The 20,545-nt window shown below is 39.1% G+C and overlaps 1 protein-coding gene across 2 annotated transcripts in view; it reads right to left on the reverse strand.

The window, feature by feature from the left end:
• The window catches only part of rabgap1l (RAB GTPase activating protein 1-like), a 110,167-nt gene that overhangs the window by 40,846 nt on the left and 48,776 nt on the right, over window positions 1-20,545 (reverse strand). For both annotated transcript variants that reach the window (XM_061034110.1, XM_061034109.1), the window contains exon 14: window positions 2,239-2,352. In XM_061034110.1, the coding sequence (XP_060890093.1) occupies window positions 2,239-2,352 (114 nt within the window). The remainder of the gene's footprint in view (window positions 1-2,238; window positions 2,353-20,545) is intronic.

Consider the following 20,545-nt stretch of genomic DNA (forward strand, 5'->3'; position numbering starts at 1 on the left):
AGCTGAGAGCAGGACAATGACAGAGATTAAGACCGGCTTTCATTCTTTACAGTAGTGCTGACCTTGGCTTTTGTTTGAATAAAATGTACCGTGTGTCTTCACAGATAATTACCTCAGGGTGTGAGTCCACTGGGACCCTCTCTTCATAGAACGTACTTTCCTCTTTCATTTCAATACAAAGGAGCCACTGCTGCATGTTTTTATGTGACCAGGATTATGGCTGACCCACTAAAGGTCAGAGAGAAAGACTGCGCAATAGGAGTGGAAGATTTTATTGATGGCAAAGTGTTTTATACACAAAGGCTGTATTTGATGTTACATTTTTGTACCATGGGGGCTTCTCTTGTCAGGCCACAATTAAATGAGGTCAAGATGAAACAATGACTGTATGTGTAGTCTATTTTTCTAAATCACAGTTTTACACTGGTGTATTGGTAGTAGATGGGAGTTTGTTTCAACTGATACTATGTAGCATCACTTTTCAAAAATTGTCTCTTAATGTACTATGGGAGGTAGAGCCTTCAGTTGTCAAGCCACTCTCCTTAGGAACCATCTACCAATCAGGATCTGGGAGGCAGACACCCTCTCTACTTTTAAGAGTAGGCTTTAAACTTTCCTTTTTTTAAAACTTATAGTAAGGAATGGCTCCGGTTTGGACCAGCTCCTCGTTATGCTGCTATAGGCTTAGACTGCCAGCGAACCTGGCACATTGAGCCCCTCCCTCTCCCTCTCTCTCTCTCTATATATATATGCATTCACTCCATATTACTGCATGTCTGTAATTCTACATGTACTACTAAGCTAATAACCATATATCATCACAACACATATTTCTACCATTGTTAATGACATTGTAGCTATAAATCTATCATATTCATTGTTGATGCTCCGTTTGTCTCTATCCTTCTCTTTCTTTCTGCATCTCCCTCTATCACACTCTCTAACCCCAACACAGTTTGGGCAGATGGATGTTCAGCATGAGTCTGGTTCTGCTCGAGGTTTCTGCCTCTTAAAAGGCAGGTTTGCCTTGCCACTGTAACTTTGCTAAATGTTGCTTAGTGCTCTGCTCATGTGTTGGGTCTTTGTAAATAATATAACATAGAGTAAGGTCTTTTACCTCCTCTTTTGTAAAGTGTCATGAGATAACATTTGTTGTGAATTAGCACCTTATAAATAAAGATTGATTCAAATCAATTTGGATTTTTCTTTTCAGAATAAACAGTGGAAAGTTCCTCGATAATTATTATTTTAGATTTATTTTTCGGCTTTGGCCTTTAAAAACAAAAATAGGAGAGCAGATAGAGTAGGAGAGAGAGTGGGGAAAGAAGCGGGAAAGGAGCTCCAGGTCAGGTTTGAAGCCTGGCTGCTCACTTGGAGGACTACAGCCTCTGTACATGGGGCGCGACCTAACCACGGGGCCTTCAGCACCACATAATTTACTCATCTAAAAAAATGTAATGTGCTACATTTGATGTGCAATTTTGTTGAGATATTGCCCTTAGCATTGTTTCCAATCATAAATGTGGCTACCATCACTACCAACAGCCAAAAATAATAAATAGCAATACAAAGAAAAGTAATGGGTTTTTTTGTACAGGGAGAAATTCCACAAGCTACTATGAACTTAAGAATTTCACAAAGACATTCAATCAAGATCAGCCTGAGAGTGCAAAGCATGCCAAATCAGTTATTATTGAAACTTACTAAAATTATCATTTAGTCCAAACATCCAACAAGTACAACAAAGCATGCAGCCTTCTGCAACTGAGAAGTTATGAACATAGAAGGTGTCTGATTTTGAGCAGGAAATTCACTCGAGAGAAATCTGCCACCTACTGAACAGCCACCATGTTTTTATTTTAGAAAATTGGAAGACCAGATCAATGACTGTCCACTGAGAGGTGGGTATGTCCGGGATGTCTTGTGCAAGGGTTTGTAATGATTGCTCAGTGAAGGCGTGCACTGTCCATTATATATCACAGAGCCAAGTTAAAATGCCAAGAAAATTCCCACTGAGCCATGCCAGACCAAGAAATGCTAACGCTTCAAAGGAAAAGACACACATTTGACATGGTCTAGGACACATTTCTGTGTTAGCTTCTCATCTCAAACACTTTATTAAAAAGATTCATAGACATGATGAGATTGTGTGTATTGAGATTTGTTGTGAACAGAACAGCCAACTCTCTCACTACATGTTAACCCTTTCAAAGCATTAATGTTACATCCCAGGCTTACCTTGCAGATCTTGTACAGTGAATCCTGTCCGTCTCCGTCTGAGTCCTTGAAGTAGTCATGTGCAGGGAAGGTGCGGTGAATGTCCCGAGTGATCACACCTTCCTGAGCCGAGTCCTGCAACACAAACGGATTGCAAACTTTGTATTATTGAGCACATTAAAAACAAAAGGAGTTGACTATGCAGCCAAAACAGGCAGGTGTACAATGCATCAGCACAGGTATACACAGTTTGAGGAAAAATGCATTATAAGTCTGTGACGTCCTGCCCTGTCTGTAGTTGTTTGTTTGGCTTCCTGGCTTGTCAGACAGTAGGCTGAGTCAGGAAAGCCATTAGTCCAACTGGGTACACCTGAGTCCATCAGGACTCTGCTTATAAGTGGCTTCCACTCTAACTTATCTCTCTCCTCTCTTTCTCCCAGGCCTCCACCAACTGGTTTGCTTTTGTTTGCACTCTACAACACTACACTCATCCAGACATTGCATTCATGACTGATTTACATAATTATCATTGTTTTAACTTTAGTTTAATAATAAATGAATTTCCTTTAAACCTTGTTTCATGTGTGATACCCTTCCTTTGTCACTTACTTTGAGCCAGTTTGTGACATAAACATACTGAAATAAATTATTAAAGCTAATAAGTGTAATGATCAAATCAGAAAAAGAGTAATACATTAGTACAAGGGATCAAATACAAAACAACAACAATAGAGTAAAAACAAGAGGAAACATATCAGAAGCATGACACTGAATGAAAAGCAACATAACCAAAGTCAGATTGAGTGTGTTACATTTTGATTTCATGTTGATGGTTAAAGGACGCAGACATTTAAATAAAGCCTATGTACGTTCATATTTGCATATACCGTATATGTTTTACTGTCTTTAACTCTCTGAGCTTTTGTACAGTCCATAGCTTATTTCTTGAACAATCTGCACTTCATATATATCCTATTCTTCATGAACATGCGCTTGGTACATAGCTGTATTTTGGATACTTTTTGCTTTATATCTTATTTACATTCCTTCATTAATTCATATTTCTGTCTATATTTCTATATTTATACTGCTATATTGTGTGTAAGAGCAACTGTAACAACCACAGTTCCCCCTTAGGATTAAAAACGTATTTCTGATTCTGATAGACTCTAAAGACATTCACTAGATGACAGGAACAACAGGAGACTTTGTTGACTCACAACGCAAGATTTCTTACATCTCACTGATGTTTTATAGCTTTTCTCTGTTTGTAAGTGTTTGAACACAGCAGAAAAATGGGCAATGTATTGTGTTCGAATGAGCACCCAGCTTGTGCACAAAGCAGAGACACACTGCTATGTCATTGTGTTTGTTTGTATCATTGCTTTTCCCATTCCTCCTGCAAAAGAACTCCCAAGGCCTCAGATGTAGCCTGTGCTGTCTAATCCACAGTGTCCACACATAAACATGACGACTCGTTTTCCTGCGGGCGTCTCACTTGCAAACACACACAGTGTATGTACGCAATCTTCTATTTCACCCTCTATTTCTCTCTCGCACACAAACAGCGTGTCAGTATTAGACACACACACACACACCATCATGCTCACAGTGCAAACATGGGCGGAGAGAAGACTGGCAGCACAGCAGTTCTCCAACAGTTCTCTGTAAGCTGCAGATAAACCAACACTGAGCCTGATGGGCCTGCATGCGTTTGTGTATATCAGAGTGGAAATGGGAGTGTTAGAGGGAGAACATTTTTTTCTCTCCCCCCTCTCAAACCCTTGTTTTCTGACAGGACACATAAAAGGAAGGAATTTACATCAGGAGGGTCATACAGAGGGGAGATAGTTGTGGAAAACAAGGAATATTGTGGTGTGTCTATAAATGGAAAAATCATCGTAAGGCGATCCCTTATTACTACCTTGAAGTTGTGTAGAGAAACTCCTCCATCCTAAGAGAGTAACACCAATCAGTGTTGAAAAGAGGAATTTCAAAGCTTATATTTTGGACATAAAAAATTCAGCAAGCAGCTTCACAGGAGACAATTTTTTTCCCCATTGCTTATAAATTCTATTAGCATGGTTGCTTATATTGCACTTGAAGAATTATTATTTTTTTTTTTTCGTGGCATCCCTGTGGCAGAGAGGTATCACCATCTTAATGTGAAATCACATGGCTCAACTCTGGCCAGAGACCTGGCTCTCTCATGTTTCCTATCTACTATCACTGAGAGACAACAAACAAACATGAACATTAAAGATAAGAAAACACATCTTTTGATAAGTGCTTTATAAAATGAAGTACATCTCTAGTGATGGCCAATAGCCCTTAAAGACGAAGACAAGTCAGACTTTGTACCACAGATGACTTTATATGCAGATTATTTAAACATATCTCAAATATAGTATGTAAACTTTGTTTGTTTTTTCCTTTAATTATTTGTTGAGTGTTCCGAATAAAAAAAAGCTTATGACAGGATGTCAGAGAATATTGATGTTATTAATACTGTCTCGCCATCCTTTATTGTCAAACTCTTAACAAGTCTGAAAATGTATGTTATGATAATAAATGATCACAAACAAATGATCAAAAAGAATGTACATACTGCATTTAATTGATCACCACAGTGTTGTGCTTTGATGTATCAATTGGGAATGTATCATTAAGAAACAAATACATTCCCTTGTACACCATGTTGCTGAGTGTCTGCAGTATATTTGTTTTGTATTAGTGCAAATAGTTACATTTTTAGAGTGTGCTCGTACACACACACACACACACACACACACACACACACACACACACACACACACACACACACACACACACACACACACACACACACACACACACACACACACACACACACACACACACACACACACACACACACACACACACACACACACACACACACACACACACACACACACACACACACACACACACACACACACACACACACACACACACACACACACACACACACACGGTTAGTCTCGAGCTGCTGGTAAAACGGCGTGTAATGGGATTTGTGGTGTGGAGGTGGTGTGTGTGTTGTTCTGTGTATTATGTGTTGGAAATTGAACTCAACAGTTTTTACATTGTGTTCCTTCTGCTGTACAAAAACGATGCCACTCTTCATGAATGAATTAAGCGCTGTGTGAGATGATCTTTCTCATGTGCCTGTGGTTTTCTAAACCTGACAGTAAAACTAATTGGAAAATTAACATAAGATATATTATTGGAATTCCAAATGTTGTTGAATCATTTAAAAATAGCATATATCTGTGTGTGCTGGCAATTATGATAAGTTATTTTCCCATGGTAGCCGATATGAACTTGAACTGTTTTACATTTTAATGATAAAAATACTTATTCAATCAACAAGTCCGTTAGAAGACATTCAACATTTCTTTGTGTCATGCGTTTCATTACTGAGGATCTGTGGATCTCTTCACTTGATAAACATGTACAGCTTTACCGTTCACATTTTCATACATTTTGTTAACCAAAAATTGATTTTCCTTTTCAAGAAAATGACTGGCAGTTCCAGCCCTAGTTACATTATACCAACACAATGAAAGAGTAGTGATGGACACCCCACACTCTTTCTTACAAACTATTTTTATCTTCTAAAAGAACCATGATAGTCAAAGTGAAACCCAGTGTGAACGACTGCATTTTTTCTGAGGTCTCGTCTTCATTTTCAAGAGAACAAAATGTACAGAACAAGCACACAAAGAGCAGTTTAATTTCTCAGCATGTTAAAACATTGCTTTAAAAATAATTATGAATGAACTGATGATAAGTGTATTACTTTTTTATAGTCCATCAATCAAAAACCCATTAAAGACACTGTAATTACCATGGAAACATCAGCAAAGACCTGGAAGAATCTGTTTGACACTGAAAGTTGTAAACACTCTGATTTAATAAACCATGCATGTCTCTACTAATTAACAGCCTCATTACTCAAAAAAACAGATAAAAAAAAGGAAGTAGAGGACGTCCTCTACTCTGCTTAATCTCCCTCCTTACTTCTTCAGTTGACTTTTGAATTATTCTTTTCTCTCTTTATATCTCACACTTTATTTCTCTTCCTGCTTATGTTTTCCTTTGACTACTTCCATGCCCCCCCACCAACCCCCCTTTTTCTTCTTCATCTCCTGCTGCAACATGTCTCTTATTTCATTCTCTAAGGTGTTATGTTGTTATTAGATATCCTCAATCATCTGTTTCCTTTCCCCTTCCCTCTCCTTCCATCTTCTCCTGACACCTCTATGTCTATGCTCCTAAATATTTAGCCCTATTCACACTACTAAAGGTGCAATATTTACACCTTTGTGAATTCTCGCCTTCACTATAAATGGGATGGAGATGTAATGGGGGACAAAGTGAGCCTACCTCTGTATCGCTATCACAGTTTTTTTTTAACAGAGGTGTAACAGGGCTAGACAGGATCGGCAGAGCTAGTGCAAGAACAGCGCTGTGTGTGTGCATGTCTGAGTGAGTGTGTGTGTGGAGCTCCTGCTGTACATGTTGTGCTTCCCCATTATATCCTCCTGCGCATATTTCATTTGTGTATGATTATGATTGACCCTATCACTTACAGAACATACTCCTACCCGACTGTTTATAAAACACAAATACATCTGCGGCCTGTATTTAAACTAAACTAAGTAAATCACCTTCCTACATCAAATAAACAATTGCTAATCGGGCTCATTATTGTATTAGGATATTATCTGTTGTTTTCATGTATGACAATGTTTGCTCTTAAGTGCACCTTCCTCTGTTTATCTTTATGTATGCTTTATGACTTTCCACATCCTTTCTTCTTCTCGTGTAACGCTCACTGCACAGACACAATGCAGTACCACAACAAAAGTCTTGGACATCAATATTACACCATTGTGGAATCAACATGAAGGTTCAAAGACGTTATGAGGGCGCTATTGCAGAATTGCAATCTGGAAACAGCTTTTGCCTCATCATTGTTCACTTTCAGTGCAAACAGAAAAGTTGTCTCACTCTCACAGGTAAGCTTACATGTTTTGCCTTTTTTGACAGAAACTCCAAATATATATTTTTTACAACAATGTGCTCTATCTGCTATGAATGGGAAAACATTTTGGTTGTTATCTGTAACACAAAAAGGTTATTAGGAGTCCTGCTAAACTGAGAGAAAACGTACATACTGTACACACACAGATAAATGTGTGACGTATTTTACATTAAAAGGTAATGTACATCCATCCAACCATTATCTACACCGCTTTTCCCGTTTGGGGTTGCAGGGGGCTGGAGCTGATCCCAGCTGTCATTGGGTGAGGCGTGGTACACCCTGGACTGTTCGTAGAGACAAAAAGTAAATAGCTTATATATAATAATAATAATAAGAAATTAGATTTATATAGCGCTTTTCTAAATACTCAAAGACGCTTTGACAGGAAACAACAAAAAAAACTAAGCAAAAACTAAGAGAACAATACAAAATAGAAATAGTGTCAAGGGAAGAGGATGAGAGTCAGTGGTTGTAGGCGGTGATGAAAAGATGAGTTTTTAGGGATATATACGTATCTATTTCAAGTTACTTATGTATTATAATAATATATTTCAATTTTTTTTTAAATATTGTTGTTTTCCCCATCTCCAAAGTCACTCCCAAAAGAATGGACTTGTAAAATGGACTTGAGCTTGTATCTTTTGTAGTCTTTTGATCACTCAAAGGGATTTTTAGAAATGAGAAACAATGATGCTGGTTAATGTACCGGGTGTCACACTCACACCACGATCACACACTGATGGCAGAGGCTGCTATGTATTAACTGATGTCCTATTCATACACATTCACACGCCGCTGACGTTGCTGCTGAAGAAATCTGAATTTGGGGTTTCACCCTTCCACATGTGACTGCAGGAGCTGGGGAATGGACCTCCAACCTTCCAGTTGAGTGATGACTGACTCTACCACTGAGCCACAGCCGCCTCAAAGCAAGGCAAGTCAAGACTCTAGTTGCGTTGTTAATTGCACTGTGTTATTTCGAGTCCAAATTCAAATGACAAATTAAAGCTTTTCAATGAAGAACAAAGCCACAGTTACTCCAGTCTCCCCCCTCGCTGTCTATCAAAACTATTGTGTTGCATTTTGGACCGTTCCTTGAGTTCTGCAGATCTGAGCTGATTGGTGCACACTTTCTGCTGCTTTATTGCTGGAATAAGAGTAATAAATGTGGGTATGCGTGTGATTGCACATGCGAATGCTAAAGCTGTCAGCTCTTTGATCTCTGCGGGGAGTCTGAGGAAGTGCAGCCTCATCAGCAGCATCGGTTCTCTGTCACAGAGTCCCAGCTCATCACCCTCCATCCCTGCTGTACAGTACAGCGTTAGTACAAACATAAAATAAATGGAACATACTCAGTCTCAATAGCATAACCATAGTGCTACCATTACAGGTAAAGCCATTCAGTTGGGTCCAATAGTGCAATTCCAACACTAATATTTAGCATATACTCATTTGGCTGAGAAGGAGAGAGTCAATTATCTGTTCTTGCATCAAAAGCAAGAAGGAAAAACTGATTTTGAGAATTTTGTTCACAGGTGTCAGTTTCAGCTCACAGGATTCCAGATTTCAACCATTTTTGACATTCTTTTACCAGACAATCCAACAAGATCCACATTGGCATTCCCTCTGAAGCTGGTGACAGAGAAGGAGTTTGACATGTTTTTGTCACAAAACAGAACCCTCCACATCATCCTCACTTTCATCTTCATGTTACAGGATCTCCTGCCTGAATCTTTTACGACTGCTGCCACAGCAAAGTAACAATAGAGGGGCATCCAGGCGGCTGTCAGCGATACATTTGTTCCATTTCCAGACAGTGATACAAGAAGGAAAGAGGATCTGTGGTTGCGATAACACCAGGGTGAGAGAAGCAGTATCATATCTGAAGAAAAGACACTGCTATTCCTGACTGCAGTTAACCCCCTTAATCTTTATTTCCATCTTTTAGTTTATAAAAAAAAAAGTGGAGGCCTTTTTTTTCTTTTTTGCAGTGTGATGATTTACATAACCAGGAACAGGAAAGATTGGAAGATCCTTCCTGATTGGAAAAGCAGAACTTCAGACACATTTTTATGAGGGCATGCATAATCATCTTGAATGCACAGAAATGTATGCACGAGATGGGAAATTGTGAATTCATCAAAGTATATATTTAAAACACAGAAATTCTACCTTAAAACAAATACAAAAATATTAGACTTCTTAAATCAAAATAGTAAAAAAAAAAAAAAGATTGTAATGCAAGATGCATACACTTCTTTGTTTCACCTGCACACAAATCAGCAGGGATGTGACGCAGCAGCACAGACTCCCTCAGCATTTTGCAGATGACATAATAAAATGGAGCGATTAAAAAATCATTAGCACAGGCAGGGGAATTACATCTACACTCCCCTCCATCAGCCTGGATCCAATGTGTCTGTGTGTGTTTGTATGTTTGCAGGTTTGTATATTCTGCAGTATTGTGAGATAAATTCATCTCCTGTTGGCTTTTAAAGTGAGAGATTCAAGGTGGCAAACAAGACAGAAAAGAAGACGAAAATAAGGAGAGAAGGAGTGAAAGACAAACAGATCAAGATAGATAACAGAGAGAGAGGAAGAGAGAGAGAGAGAGAGAGAGAGAGAGAGAGAGAGAGAGAGAGAGATTCATACTGCAGCAGACGAAGAGAGGGATGAGGAGAGGGGAATGAAGTATGTACATTGAGGGGAATGTGAGGCTTCCTCTAATTGCAGCCTGGGGGGTTGTTGGGCAGACAGTCCATTACTCAGATCTCGCCGACAGGTAACCTACTTAACACACGCAGCTAAAAATAAAAACTGCTGATGTGTTTGAACCTGTGCTCCACCTCCACATCCCTCTACATCCAGCAGCAGTTCATGTAACCCTGCTGGCCTGACTGGTGAAAGCTGCCTCAGGTTGAGAGAGTCAGAAGGTCCTCCTGAAAGAAGACATAGTGCAGCCACACAGGAGCAAACACTCCAGCGTCACAAAGGTCAAAACTGGTTTATTTATGAATCACTGTTGATTTCTAAAAAGGTTCTCAGCTGTGCTTTTCGTGTAGTTCATGACGAGGGCAGAAAAATGTGTATGAATTTAAATAAAATGTAAAATAATCAAATAACTTTAAAGTTTTAAACCTGTTTTATTGTCATTTCCCTTCAATCAATTATGTTCAACTGATTTGCACGATTTCTTGAAAATATTGAATTCTTCCTGTGACATCGGGGGGCATAGTTGTTAAACCTTCTTTGGAAAGGTTGAGCTGATGCTGGATAAGGATAAAAATATGTGTTGCTTTCTTATTCATCAGTATAACATCTGACACTGATGACAGAGAAATGTACTTTTGAGGGTTTTCTACTTGTATTTTAGTAAGTGTCATCTGTTAACATGTGAAATTGTTAAGCAAAAGTGGAGTAAGGTTAAGTGCTCACACTCGTGTATGATTTACAGCACAAAAGGAACATGTGTCAACGTGTAGCTTCAGAAGCATGAGTCACTCTGTCTATCAACAGCACTGAATCCTGTCAAAATGTCCTTGAGCAAAGTAATGAACCACCTACCTGCTCTCACATTCTCCTTTCTCTCTGAACTAAAGTGGTAGTTAAAGCTTGAAATGTGAAAAAAAAAAAAAAAGAAATGTAGATTCTAAGAAGCAGTGCCTCCTTTCGAACTATTATACCAGTCAAGAGAGAGCAGTGAGCTCTCAAGTTGTCCTTCTCCTCTGACACTGTTATGTAACTCCCGGGTGTGAAATGGGGGCCCATGGGTGCTAGCCGGTGAGCCCCCTCGATAGAGAGGCAAGCCACGCTTTGCTAAACTGATGAGGCTGGAGCAAAACATGCCGGGTGGGTTCAGACAGCTGAACACTCCAGAGCCCCCTAACTCCCGAAGAGAAAGAGCAGCCAATCAGAGAGGATGCTGCTAGCGTCAAACCGCTGAAGGTTACCATGAAGATGGATGCTGGCTGCAAAGTCAAACTGTGTGTGAAGGATAATTACAGAGATAGCATAGCTGGCCAAAATACATAAATGTTGTACTTTTGCAACTGCTGCCACTTGTTGGGAAATCCCCGGATAAAAAGCACAAAGTAGCTGGAAAACATTTTGTCTGATTCAAACATAAGGGTGATCTGGATTTGATGGTGTGACTGTTAACAGGCAATATTTGTTCAACCATAAAAAAGAAAATGTACAATGGATATAAAGATCCTCCAATACATTTTTTTAAATTGCTTGAACTGATTCTTATACCTAGACTAAAGTAATGGCCAATACAGAATACCCTTCAAATTCCAGTGGGATTACAAACACAAGTATTTTAGTCCATTATGGTAACAGACTGATGCACTGGCTGGTATACTCACAGACACCTGATAACAATCTGAGGGTGATATCAAAATTGGTATTAGTGTGGGAACAACTCTCAATGCAAAGTCCCAATAAACAGAACTGCACAGCAGAACGCACCTTGTTGAATGTTCTGGGGTTAATGTAGTCCACTTTATTTCGACCAACATCAAAAAAGAAATACTACGAAATCCTTTCAGTCTGACACCAGCTGAATACCTGTTTTTAAAATATTATTAGCAATGGTGGTGCAGCCAGCTGGTGAAAGTGAGAGGAGGACACAGGAGGGGTCACAGCCAACTAAAACAAAAACAGGTTTTTGACCACACGTACAGTACAGAGAGAGTTTTCTTTGTGGGCCGAAGCAACATTATTTTTGTCTCATTCAGAGCCAATTATTCAAGTTTTCTCTCCTGGATCATACTACTGTCAAAGTAACATAAGGCTTTGACTCCTTCTACACATTGTGTCACTAAAACTCTCCATTTCATTGAAGGGAAGTCAAACTCTCTTGGGTGGGCTACAGCTCCCTAACACAGGTTTCACAGCAGGTTTGACATTGAAAACCACTGATGAGAGAAATCATTGCTGTACGGTTATGTGTTTCTTATCTTCAAGCAATGTCAATCCTATTCATTGATCATTTTCTCAATCAAAAGGCTTTTTTTTTTCCTTCTCACACCGGCAGAGTAGTGGATCAATTGGATAAATTCAATGCGCTTTCGACTCGGAACCCTCTGACTGATACGAAACAAAGCAATTGCAAAGCCAGCTGAGCCTGGTTACAGCAGGAGTCGGTGGTGGTGCATCATGGGTCATTTCAGAGAACAGAGGCTGTGATGAACCCACAAGATGGTGTGCTAGAGCGCGTCTGTTACAGGGATGATCCCTGCAGCTCCTGCACGTTAGAGTCCACATCAAGTCAAAGAAGCAAGACTGCTCTGCGAACATTTCTGCTTCAACTTGAGTTTTTAACATACATGACATCCAGCACTTTAGCAGAACACTATCTGCAGAGTATAAATGTGAGTGATAAGCCACATAATAAAAAAAAAAATAGTTAGCATAAAAAGGAGGCAATAAAAAGAGAAACAGGACAGATGGGGCAGATGGGGGGTGGAGAGAACAAATATGAAGGGATGGAGAAATGACCTCAACAGGCCGATGCTAACAGGAGGGAGGAGGACACAATGGTAGAGCATGGGAGGAGAGTGACTGACAGATAATCTTTGGAAAAATGGCTTCTCCCTTAAAGGGAGGCCAGTATTGGAAGTGATAAACAGTCTGCATTTGGTGCAAAAAAAAACTTTAAAAAAATGAATCGGGAGAAATGAAAGGTGGTTGTTTTTTAAAATAGCTCCCCCCTTAGTACAAACACACATTGTACTTGTAAAGACCTTCCAATGACAACAGTAAGCATTTTATACTAATGCTAGATGCATTTTGATTCTCATTGGAATCAAACCCTGTCCCTCACCAAATAAAACAAACAAAGACGTTTTTTGTCTTTGCATTTCTGTTCTTTGATTTTCTTGACCTTTATATGATCCGTTATATCAAGCCCACCTGTCAATCATGTCAGCTATGTGTCTAACTATGGATAACACGTACAGTTTTCAAAATGAAAACAGAGCCGTTTAAAAAAAACCCGTTCACCTACCGTACAGTGTGTGCCAGTGATGACAATAACTAATAAGACCTATTTGGTTTTTGTACCAGTCTGTAAACATGTTTATTTATGCTGTAAAAACTGCGAACTCCGACATCTCTCCAGTAGCGCATGTCCATAGGTCCTGATTGTATGTCAGTATGTGTGTGAGAAGCATGTATAAAACCAGAATTTACATGACGTACGTGTTTTTATATAAAACAATTACCAGGTATATCTCTGTTTATTTCTTTAAAAAATCAAGTGGTATGATTTAAGTTTCAGAAAGCAAGAATCATGAACCAAACTGGACACTGCTTCAGCAACACCCTGAACAAAGGAACTCAAGCACAATGAGCAACATAGCAGCAGCTTAGTTGCAGAAAGACTTGACTAGTCTGTTGGACTTCCTGTGGGGATCAGTTGGATTGTGTTACTATTAAGATGGATTCTGTTAAGAGAAAAAATGTGTGTTCAGCAAACACTTGTAATGGTAAACATGAAATACTTTCGAGCCAATTCAAAGGTCTGACATTAATTTCTGCTGTGGCATCTTCAGGCTTCCTGAAAGAAATGAATGGTTTTAAGTAAAAGTGAAGCTGGATATAAAGCAGTAGAGGATCAAAACAATAGGTATGTTATGTAATTCTAAACGCAATTTGAACTGTGCTCTCTGTTTTGTAATATATATATATTTTTTAAAGATAGATGTTTAAGTTCCAGCTGTGGATATAAGTTATAGCTACGTTTGCAGCTATGAGGCTCTAGAAGCACAATTTGGCTTGAAAAAAAAAAGTCTTCAAAAAAGATTATGGAGATATAAAGATTTAAAAGACCAATGCCTCCATCCTTTAGTGTTTTCCAAAAGATGCCAAAAAGGTGGTTAGGTTTATTATGTGTTTAAAGAAGATTGTATCATATCACACACCTTGCTACCCCCAAACCCTCCTCATTTCTCTTCATTTCAGAGGGATAGAGCGTGATAATCTGCTGGTGTGATATTCAGAGGACAGCAGTCTGGTAATTAAAAACCAGCTCCCCCCCTGAGGCCTTTGTCCTTGTTTGCTGGCGAGGAAGTTTCTAGAGGATTCCCTGGAGAGTTGAGGGTGGTAGTGCTCGGGGGGGGGGGGGGGGCAACAGCTGGCCCGCCTGGCAAATTGCAAATGCATCTGACTCTGTGCCGTGGCATTTTAATAATCCAACTGGTTCTGAATTGTTTTAAACAGACTTACAGAAATACAGGCACAGTGATAAGATAGAAAGTGAATAAGCTACATTTCCCAGTCTGCTTTCCATAACACACAAACAAGGAAGCAGTTTGGAGACATACTGAAATAAACCTAGAGCTGAGGAGTAACAGAGAAATGTTGAGTCTTCACATCCAGACGTTGGATCAGGACGTCAAACAGACATTGGGTTTTAACATCTAAGTATCAGTTATTGGGATTTGATGTCAAACAGCAATGGATTTTGAATTCAACCAGCAGCATGTTGGTATCTGCAATCAACCCAACATTGGGATCTGACGTCAAACAGACATGGGGTTTTGTCATTAAACATACGCTGGATTTGACATTTTCCAGACGTTGGGATCCGACTTGAATCAAATGTCAAGTTTTTATATCAAACAGATGTTCGGTTTTGACATCAACCCAATGGTGGGATCTGATGTCTTCTAGATATTGGGATTTGATATCAAACCAATGAATAAACTGCATAAAAACTAACAGGGGGAAACTTAATGTTTTGTTCAAGTCTCTGGTGCTGACTTAATTGGAGCTGAATAGGATGAGATGTCCTGCTCATCTTTCAATTTTTTTTTTCTCATACACAGACACACACTGAAACATCCTACAGTTTTATGAAAAAAGTGTATCCCCTCAGATATCTGACATTTTCTCTGTGTTGAGGCTTTTAGTGGAGGATATAGTTTGAGACTTATTTGGGAGGACACAAGACCCCAAGAGATAAAGAGGTGGGTCAGTCCATGAAAGAAGACTTACGTAAAGTAGAATGTTTGTGTTTCTCTGTGCACTTATTGTGTAAAAGAAACCCTGTTTAAAAAAGACATGCAGAAATAGCACCCACACAAAACAGATATGGTTTTGCACTTCCTTCTCTGCCTGCATTCTTTCCCTTAAATATTCAAAATTGAAGAGCACATGAAAGAATAATGAAGATGATGCTATTTTTGAGCCAACATAAACATCCAATTTAATTGTGCCCTATTTATAAGCATCAAATATACTCCCTGGAACCTTGTTGCTTCTTTAGACTCAGCAGGGTTTCCATAGCGACACAGTGGCTCTTGCGTCGTAATGTTCGGTTGGTGGGAAGAGCCAGCGAGACAATGGAGACACTCTACTGTAATCTGCGATCAACTACTGGATGGTTGGCTGCTTCAAATCCATATATGTAGATTTACAGGTAGAGAAAAGCTAACCAGAAATCAAGATTAAACATTTTATGGATAAATGCATAGTGACTGGATATTCCTTTTGAATTATATACATGAAACGCTACATTTCTATCCAAACATTATAACTGCACAGTGACCTCGTCCAATTGGCTAAAATGTCCTTACATTTTTACAACACTGGAGGAGTTTCAGTGAAATGGAATTTAAGTGTGCTAAATCCTTTCATGTGAAGACAGGCCACTTGTTGTTGCTTAACTGCTCAAACTCATCTAGGTCAAGAAAACGTCAATCCTTTGATATAGTTTCCTAACATTGACTTTCCATTTGGTGGTGAGGAGGCTTTGAAACATATTGTTTTAGTGTCATCAGCATCACTCCCTTCTTACTGCCATTTGAAGAGACTGTTGGTGGCCACCCATTATTTTGATCTATAAGAAAACATTATGGCATTCTTTTATGTTCAACACGTTTGTTTTTACATTTTGTTCAAGACAATGAACTGTTGTATCATGTGTGGTGTAAAAATGTGTTGTGAACGCGTGGGCGGCATGAACACGAGGATAATTAATTCCAGATAAAGCTAATAAAACTCCTCTTGTTATAAAATAGACTTTGTTCAATAATGTATGCCATTTTATAAAATATCTGAGTTGAGTCATTTTTGATCTGTATAATAAAGGTGACTTTTAGGGAAAAACTAAGAAAACACATGTCTGAGTTTTCTATTCATGAAAATTCTTCAATACTTCAAATCAATTATTAAGGTTTATTGACCCACATAATGTTTTCAGCTGAGCTTGTGAAGATATCGGGTTTACGAAGCATTCAAAAATATCCCAAGGGTAAAAATTCTGACGAGGCATCAGCAGAAATTTTCAAGTACATTACCACAGCTGGTTTACTGAATGTCTGCTTAATGTAGGGGTTAACAGACAGACTTGTCAACAGAAAGTCTCAAATGACAGCCTAATATTCTCACTCAATTCCTCCACTCCTAACCTCCAGCAGGGAATAGTAGCAAGGCTAAATGTCACAGAGGAAGAACTAGCTGTATCAAGGATGGCTTGAGGCTAGCTGCTGTACCATCACTATCAAATAAGTGCCTAACAAGACCTGGTGTGCTTCTATGGGTAGCACTGCTTCAGGAGAGATGGGGAGACAGAAAGGAATGAGATAAAGAATGGAGGTAGTTGAAGGGAGGAAATATATGCTAAGGAGCCAAAGGGGGGAAATCTGACTGTCTTGTGAAATTTAATTCTGCTTAAATAGCCTGAGAGAGGATAAGAGAAGCTGGCCTCTATACCTGTTGGCATAGCCTCAGAACCTGACGTCTGCAGGGAGGTTAACAGTAAAAAAAACACATGGGGTTGCCCTCAAATGTCCTTTAAAGAGCTTGTCTCTGTCTTCCATGTATAAATAGGATAAGACAAATGATGCAAATTATGCTTAATCAAATCAGAAAGGATAAAAAGAAAGGAAACAAAACATCTTTAGATGTTCTTTTTGTACAGCTAACAGGGCAGAAGATTAAAGCCGTTCCAAAGCCAATATTTAAATGAGCTCCATTCTGTCACAATAAGTCTTTGTGAATAGGAGAAAAGACGCAGTTTAAAGTGCCAGCTGTGATGGGATCAGATGTGAAAAAGGTTGACCAGAAAAGTGAAAAGAGCAGGATCTAACAAGGTCTGACTAACTAGAAAGATAAGGGGAGTAAGGATTCTTTTTCACACTAAGAAGGAAAAAGGTGCCCCATTCTCTATACAAAAGTCAAATCCTGTCATTCATCTTTACTTAAAAATCTACAAAAAAAGGTTGGAGAGTATTGGTTATTTATATGGGAATTACCCGATATTCTAAAAATAATACAGAGTTATTCCTCCCCCACACTACGCTCTGTCAATGAAAGGCATCTGATCCAACCTTCAAAACAGGGCCCTGAGGGTGCACTCACACAAGGCAATCTGTACCATGCCTAAGCACGCTTTACCCCTTAAGTCCAGTTCGTTTGACCAGGGTGAGTGCTGCGATCCATGTTCAAGCACAGCACACTTCTTGGCCCTGGCACACTTGGAGGAGGTGTGCTTCGGCACGGTACAATTCATGCACAAGCAAAACCATGGGCACACAATGCGGGCAACCTTGCATTATCAAGAAATCCCAGAGAATTTTGGCTGTATCTGACAAAAATGACTCAAAATAAGCCACAAAGTCAGTAAAGCAGCTGTCATGATCTGTGAGTTGTTCTCCGATGTGCGGACTCGATTGCACATCCCTTTTATTTTGCTTGTCTTTAATTTTCGAGTCCTTCTGTCTTGTAGACCGCACGCTTCATGATCACGTAAAGCCATGCATGTGATGAATTATTTCGTATGTACAAGAGGTAACCATGCTCAGGCCCGTTTAGTCCTGGAGCAGTGTGACTGCAGGCCACCAGGGGAATGGGGAGGGGGGGGGGTACGGGACCACTTTGCCTAAGTCTCTAACTAGACTCTTCTCGTCCGTCGCGCCCTGGTGGTGGAATGAACTACCAAACTCCTTCTCCTATCTGCAGCACCTTTAAGAAAAGCTGAAGACCCAGCTCTTTCTTGAACACCTACGCACTGGATCATGGTGATGATTTTGATGACCATAATGGTTTTGTTTAATTTAAACGATATTTAGGATGGTTTTGATGCTGATCAGAACTCTCAAGTCAATGTCTATGTTTGCCTCTGTGCATTGCCTGTTAGCACCTGTGTCCGATCAGACTTATATGTAAAGCCAATCGTTTGCACTTACAATGCTGTATCCTTCTTTCTAGATCCTTGTGTTGTACCCGATGTACAACCTTTTGGATTAAAAGCGTCTGCTAAATGAATTGTAGAACTAATTTAAATTGTGCTATATTTCCTGCCAACTTTGTGGATAAAAAAAGCCCATCTAATGCATACTCAACTTTTTATCTTTGTTTTAATTCAACAATACCGAATGACATAAAGACAGTGGGAAAGATAAAAGCTCTTTTTACAGTCCAGTTTGGGATTATAAAAAAGGAAATATTACAAATCCCTTATACATGTATTCAGATAAATATGATTTGGGATAAAGTGATGGTCATTTTGATCTAGTTCTTGCATATTTACCATTAAATTATTCTGGGCTTTTGAACATGAGCCATGGAGAGCTTGGAAAGGTGGAGGAGAGAGGTGGTGATGTTGTACATCACTACTGGCAGTTTATCAATCACAGATTTAATGATCATTACAGTGGTTCAAGTGAATCAATAACTAGCAGCTCAGTTCAGCTACTGATGTGGATGCTGTCTGTCTATATTTCTTTTTTCAGATCTGTGTTCTAAAAACCACCACAGTTAACCTTAAATAAATGGCATTAAGGTAAGAGTTTATGTTTTTTCTTTAATGCCTGTGTATACATTTTTTTTTTTTTTTTTTAACAGGTTTTTATAGAGTTGGCATTTTTATAGAAAACATCCTTAGTGGTTACCTTTCACTTCCTTCTTCACTTCCTGGTTTCTCCTTTCCCCTCCTTACCCCGATTGGTTGTTGGTTGCATTCTATCACTTGTTTTAAAGACTGAATTAACCTGATCACTCCTTATTGAAAGGCTGCACTGCCTTGCACTCACTCTTTGACCTTCACATGGGGCGGCAGTTCAGCAGTGGTAAGGTGTTTACTCCAAGATGTTTAACATCCTATATTTGTTTTGTTACCCCATTATTAATCTCACATGTGAATTGAAGAACGCTTTGTTAAACACACAAGACAAATACTCCTCATTAGTTAAAAATAGCCAATGACCTTATCCCCATGGACATTTTTCCTGACCATGCAGATTATCAGCCAAATCAGCAACACAGTCAAAATTGTGCCTTAAGAAGGCAAGCCTGACCTAAATTGGTTTTCATAGTTGCCACAAGCCAGAGAGTGCTCTGGTGCTCAAGGGGGATTGGGATTTCACAAAGTGGTTTTATTACATAGAGTCAGCATTACTCAAGACTAACAGTGAAAGCAATGATGCAACAGAGACTTAAAACAAAAAAATAAATAAAAAATAAATAAAACTTGCAGAATCAGAGTTTTTAAAACTGAAAGTGGGATGCTCGGTGCAACTTGAAACCAATAAAAAAAGTGTTTATTTGGGAGAGTCAGAGCACAAATGGAAGAGAAAGCTATCAGTCAAGTGGCCACTGGTGGATAGTAGACCTTTGTCAATCATCAGGTCCAGAGGTGAAATGCATTTGCTGAAATCGGAAAAGTAGCTGAAGAAAAAATCCTGTACTTCCACATTTAAGGCCTTTTCCAATTTTCAACCCAGGGCAGGTAAGTGTTCCCTTTATTGCTCTGGGGCTCTTTGACAGAGTTTAGGACTATCAGGTCCAATTCTATGATGATTGAACCTGAAATCGTTTTGTTCCTGGATGGACAATGTAATGACTCTGCAACTATGGCAACAAGGGAGATAGTAACATTTGTAAATTATTAGATTTGGTGTAGTGATTAAAATGTCAAGTCTCTGCTGAACACTCTGCTGGAAGGCAGAGTACAGTCATCTCATGATGCTTCATGATTTCTGCAGCATCCTTGTTATTACCAGTTCCATTCCATTATTGACCGATAAACTTCCTATGCCTTATAAGAAAATTACATTGCACAGAATATAGAGTCTAAAAAAATTAAATGTCTTTATATATTGATTCACCAAAGACATTATTACTCACAACTCCATAGTTCCTCTCTCCCCCTAAGTCAAGAGTCTGGGTGACAACCCTCGTCAGCACTTTATCCTTTGAAGCAGACATCAATAATGTAACTCAGTTTACATCATTCTTATGCAATATTAA

The sequence above is a fragment of the Labrus mixtus genome, chromosome 3 (genome assembly GCF_963584025.1).
Source record: "Labrus mixtus chromosome 3, fLabMix1.1, whole genome shotgun sequence".
NCBI lineage: Eukaryota > Metazoa > Chordata > Actinopteri > Labriformes > Labridae > Labrus > Labrus mixtus.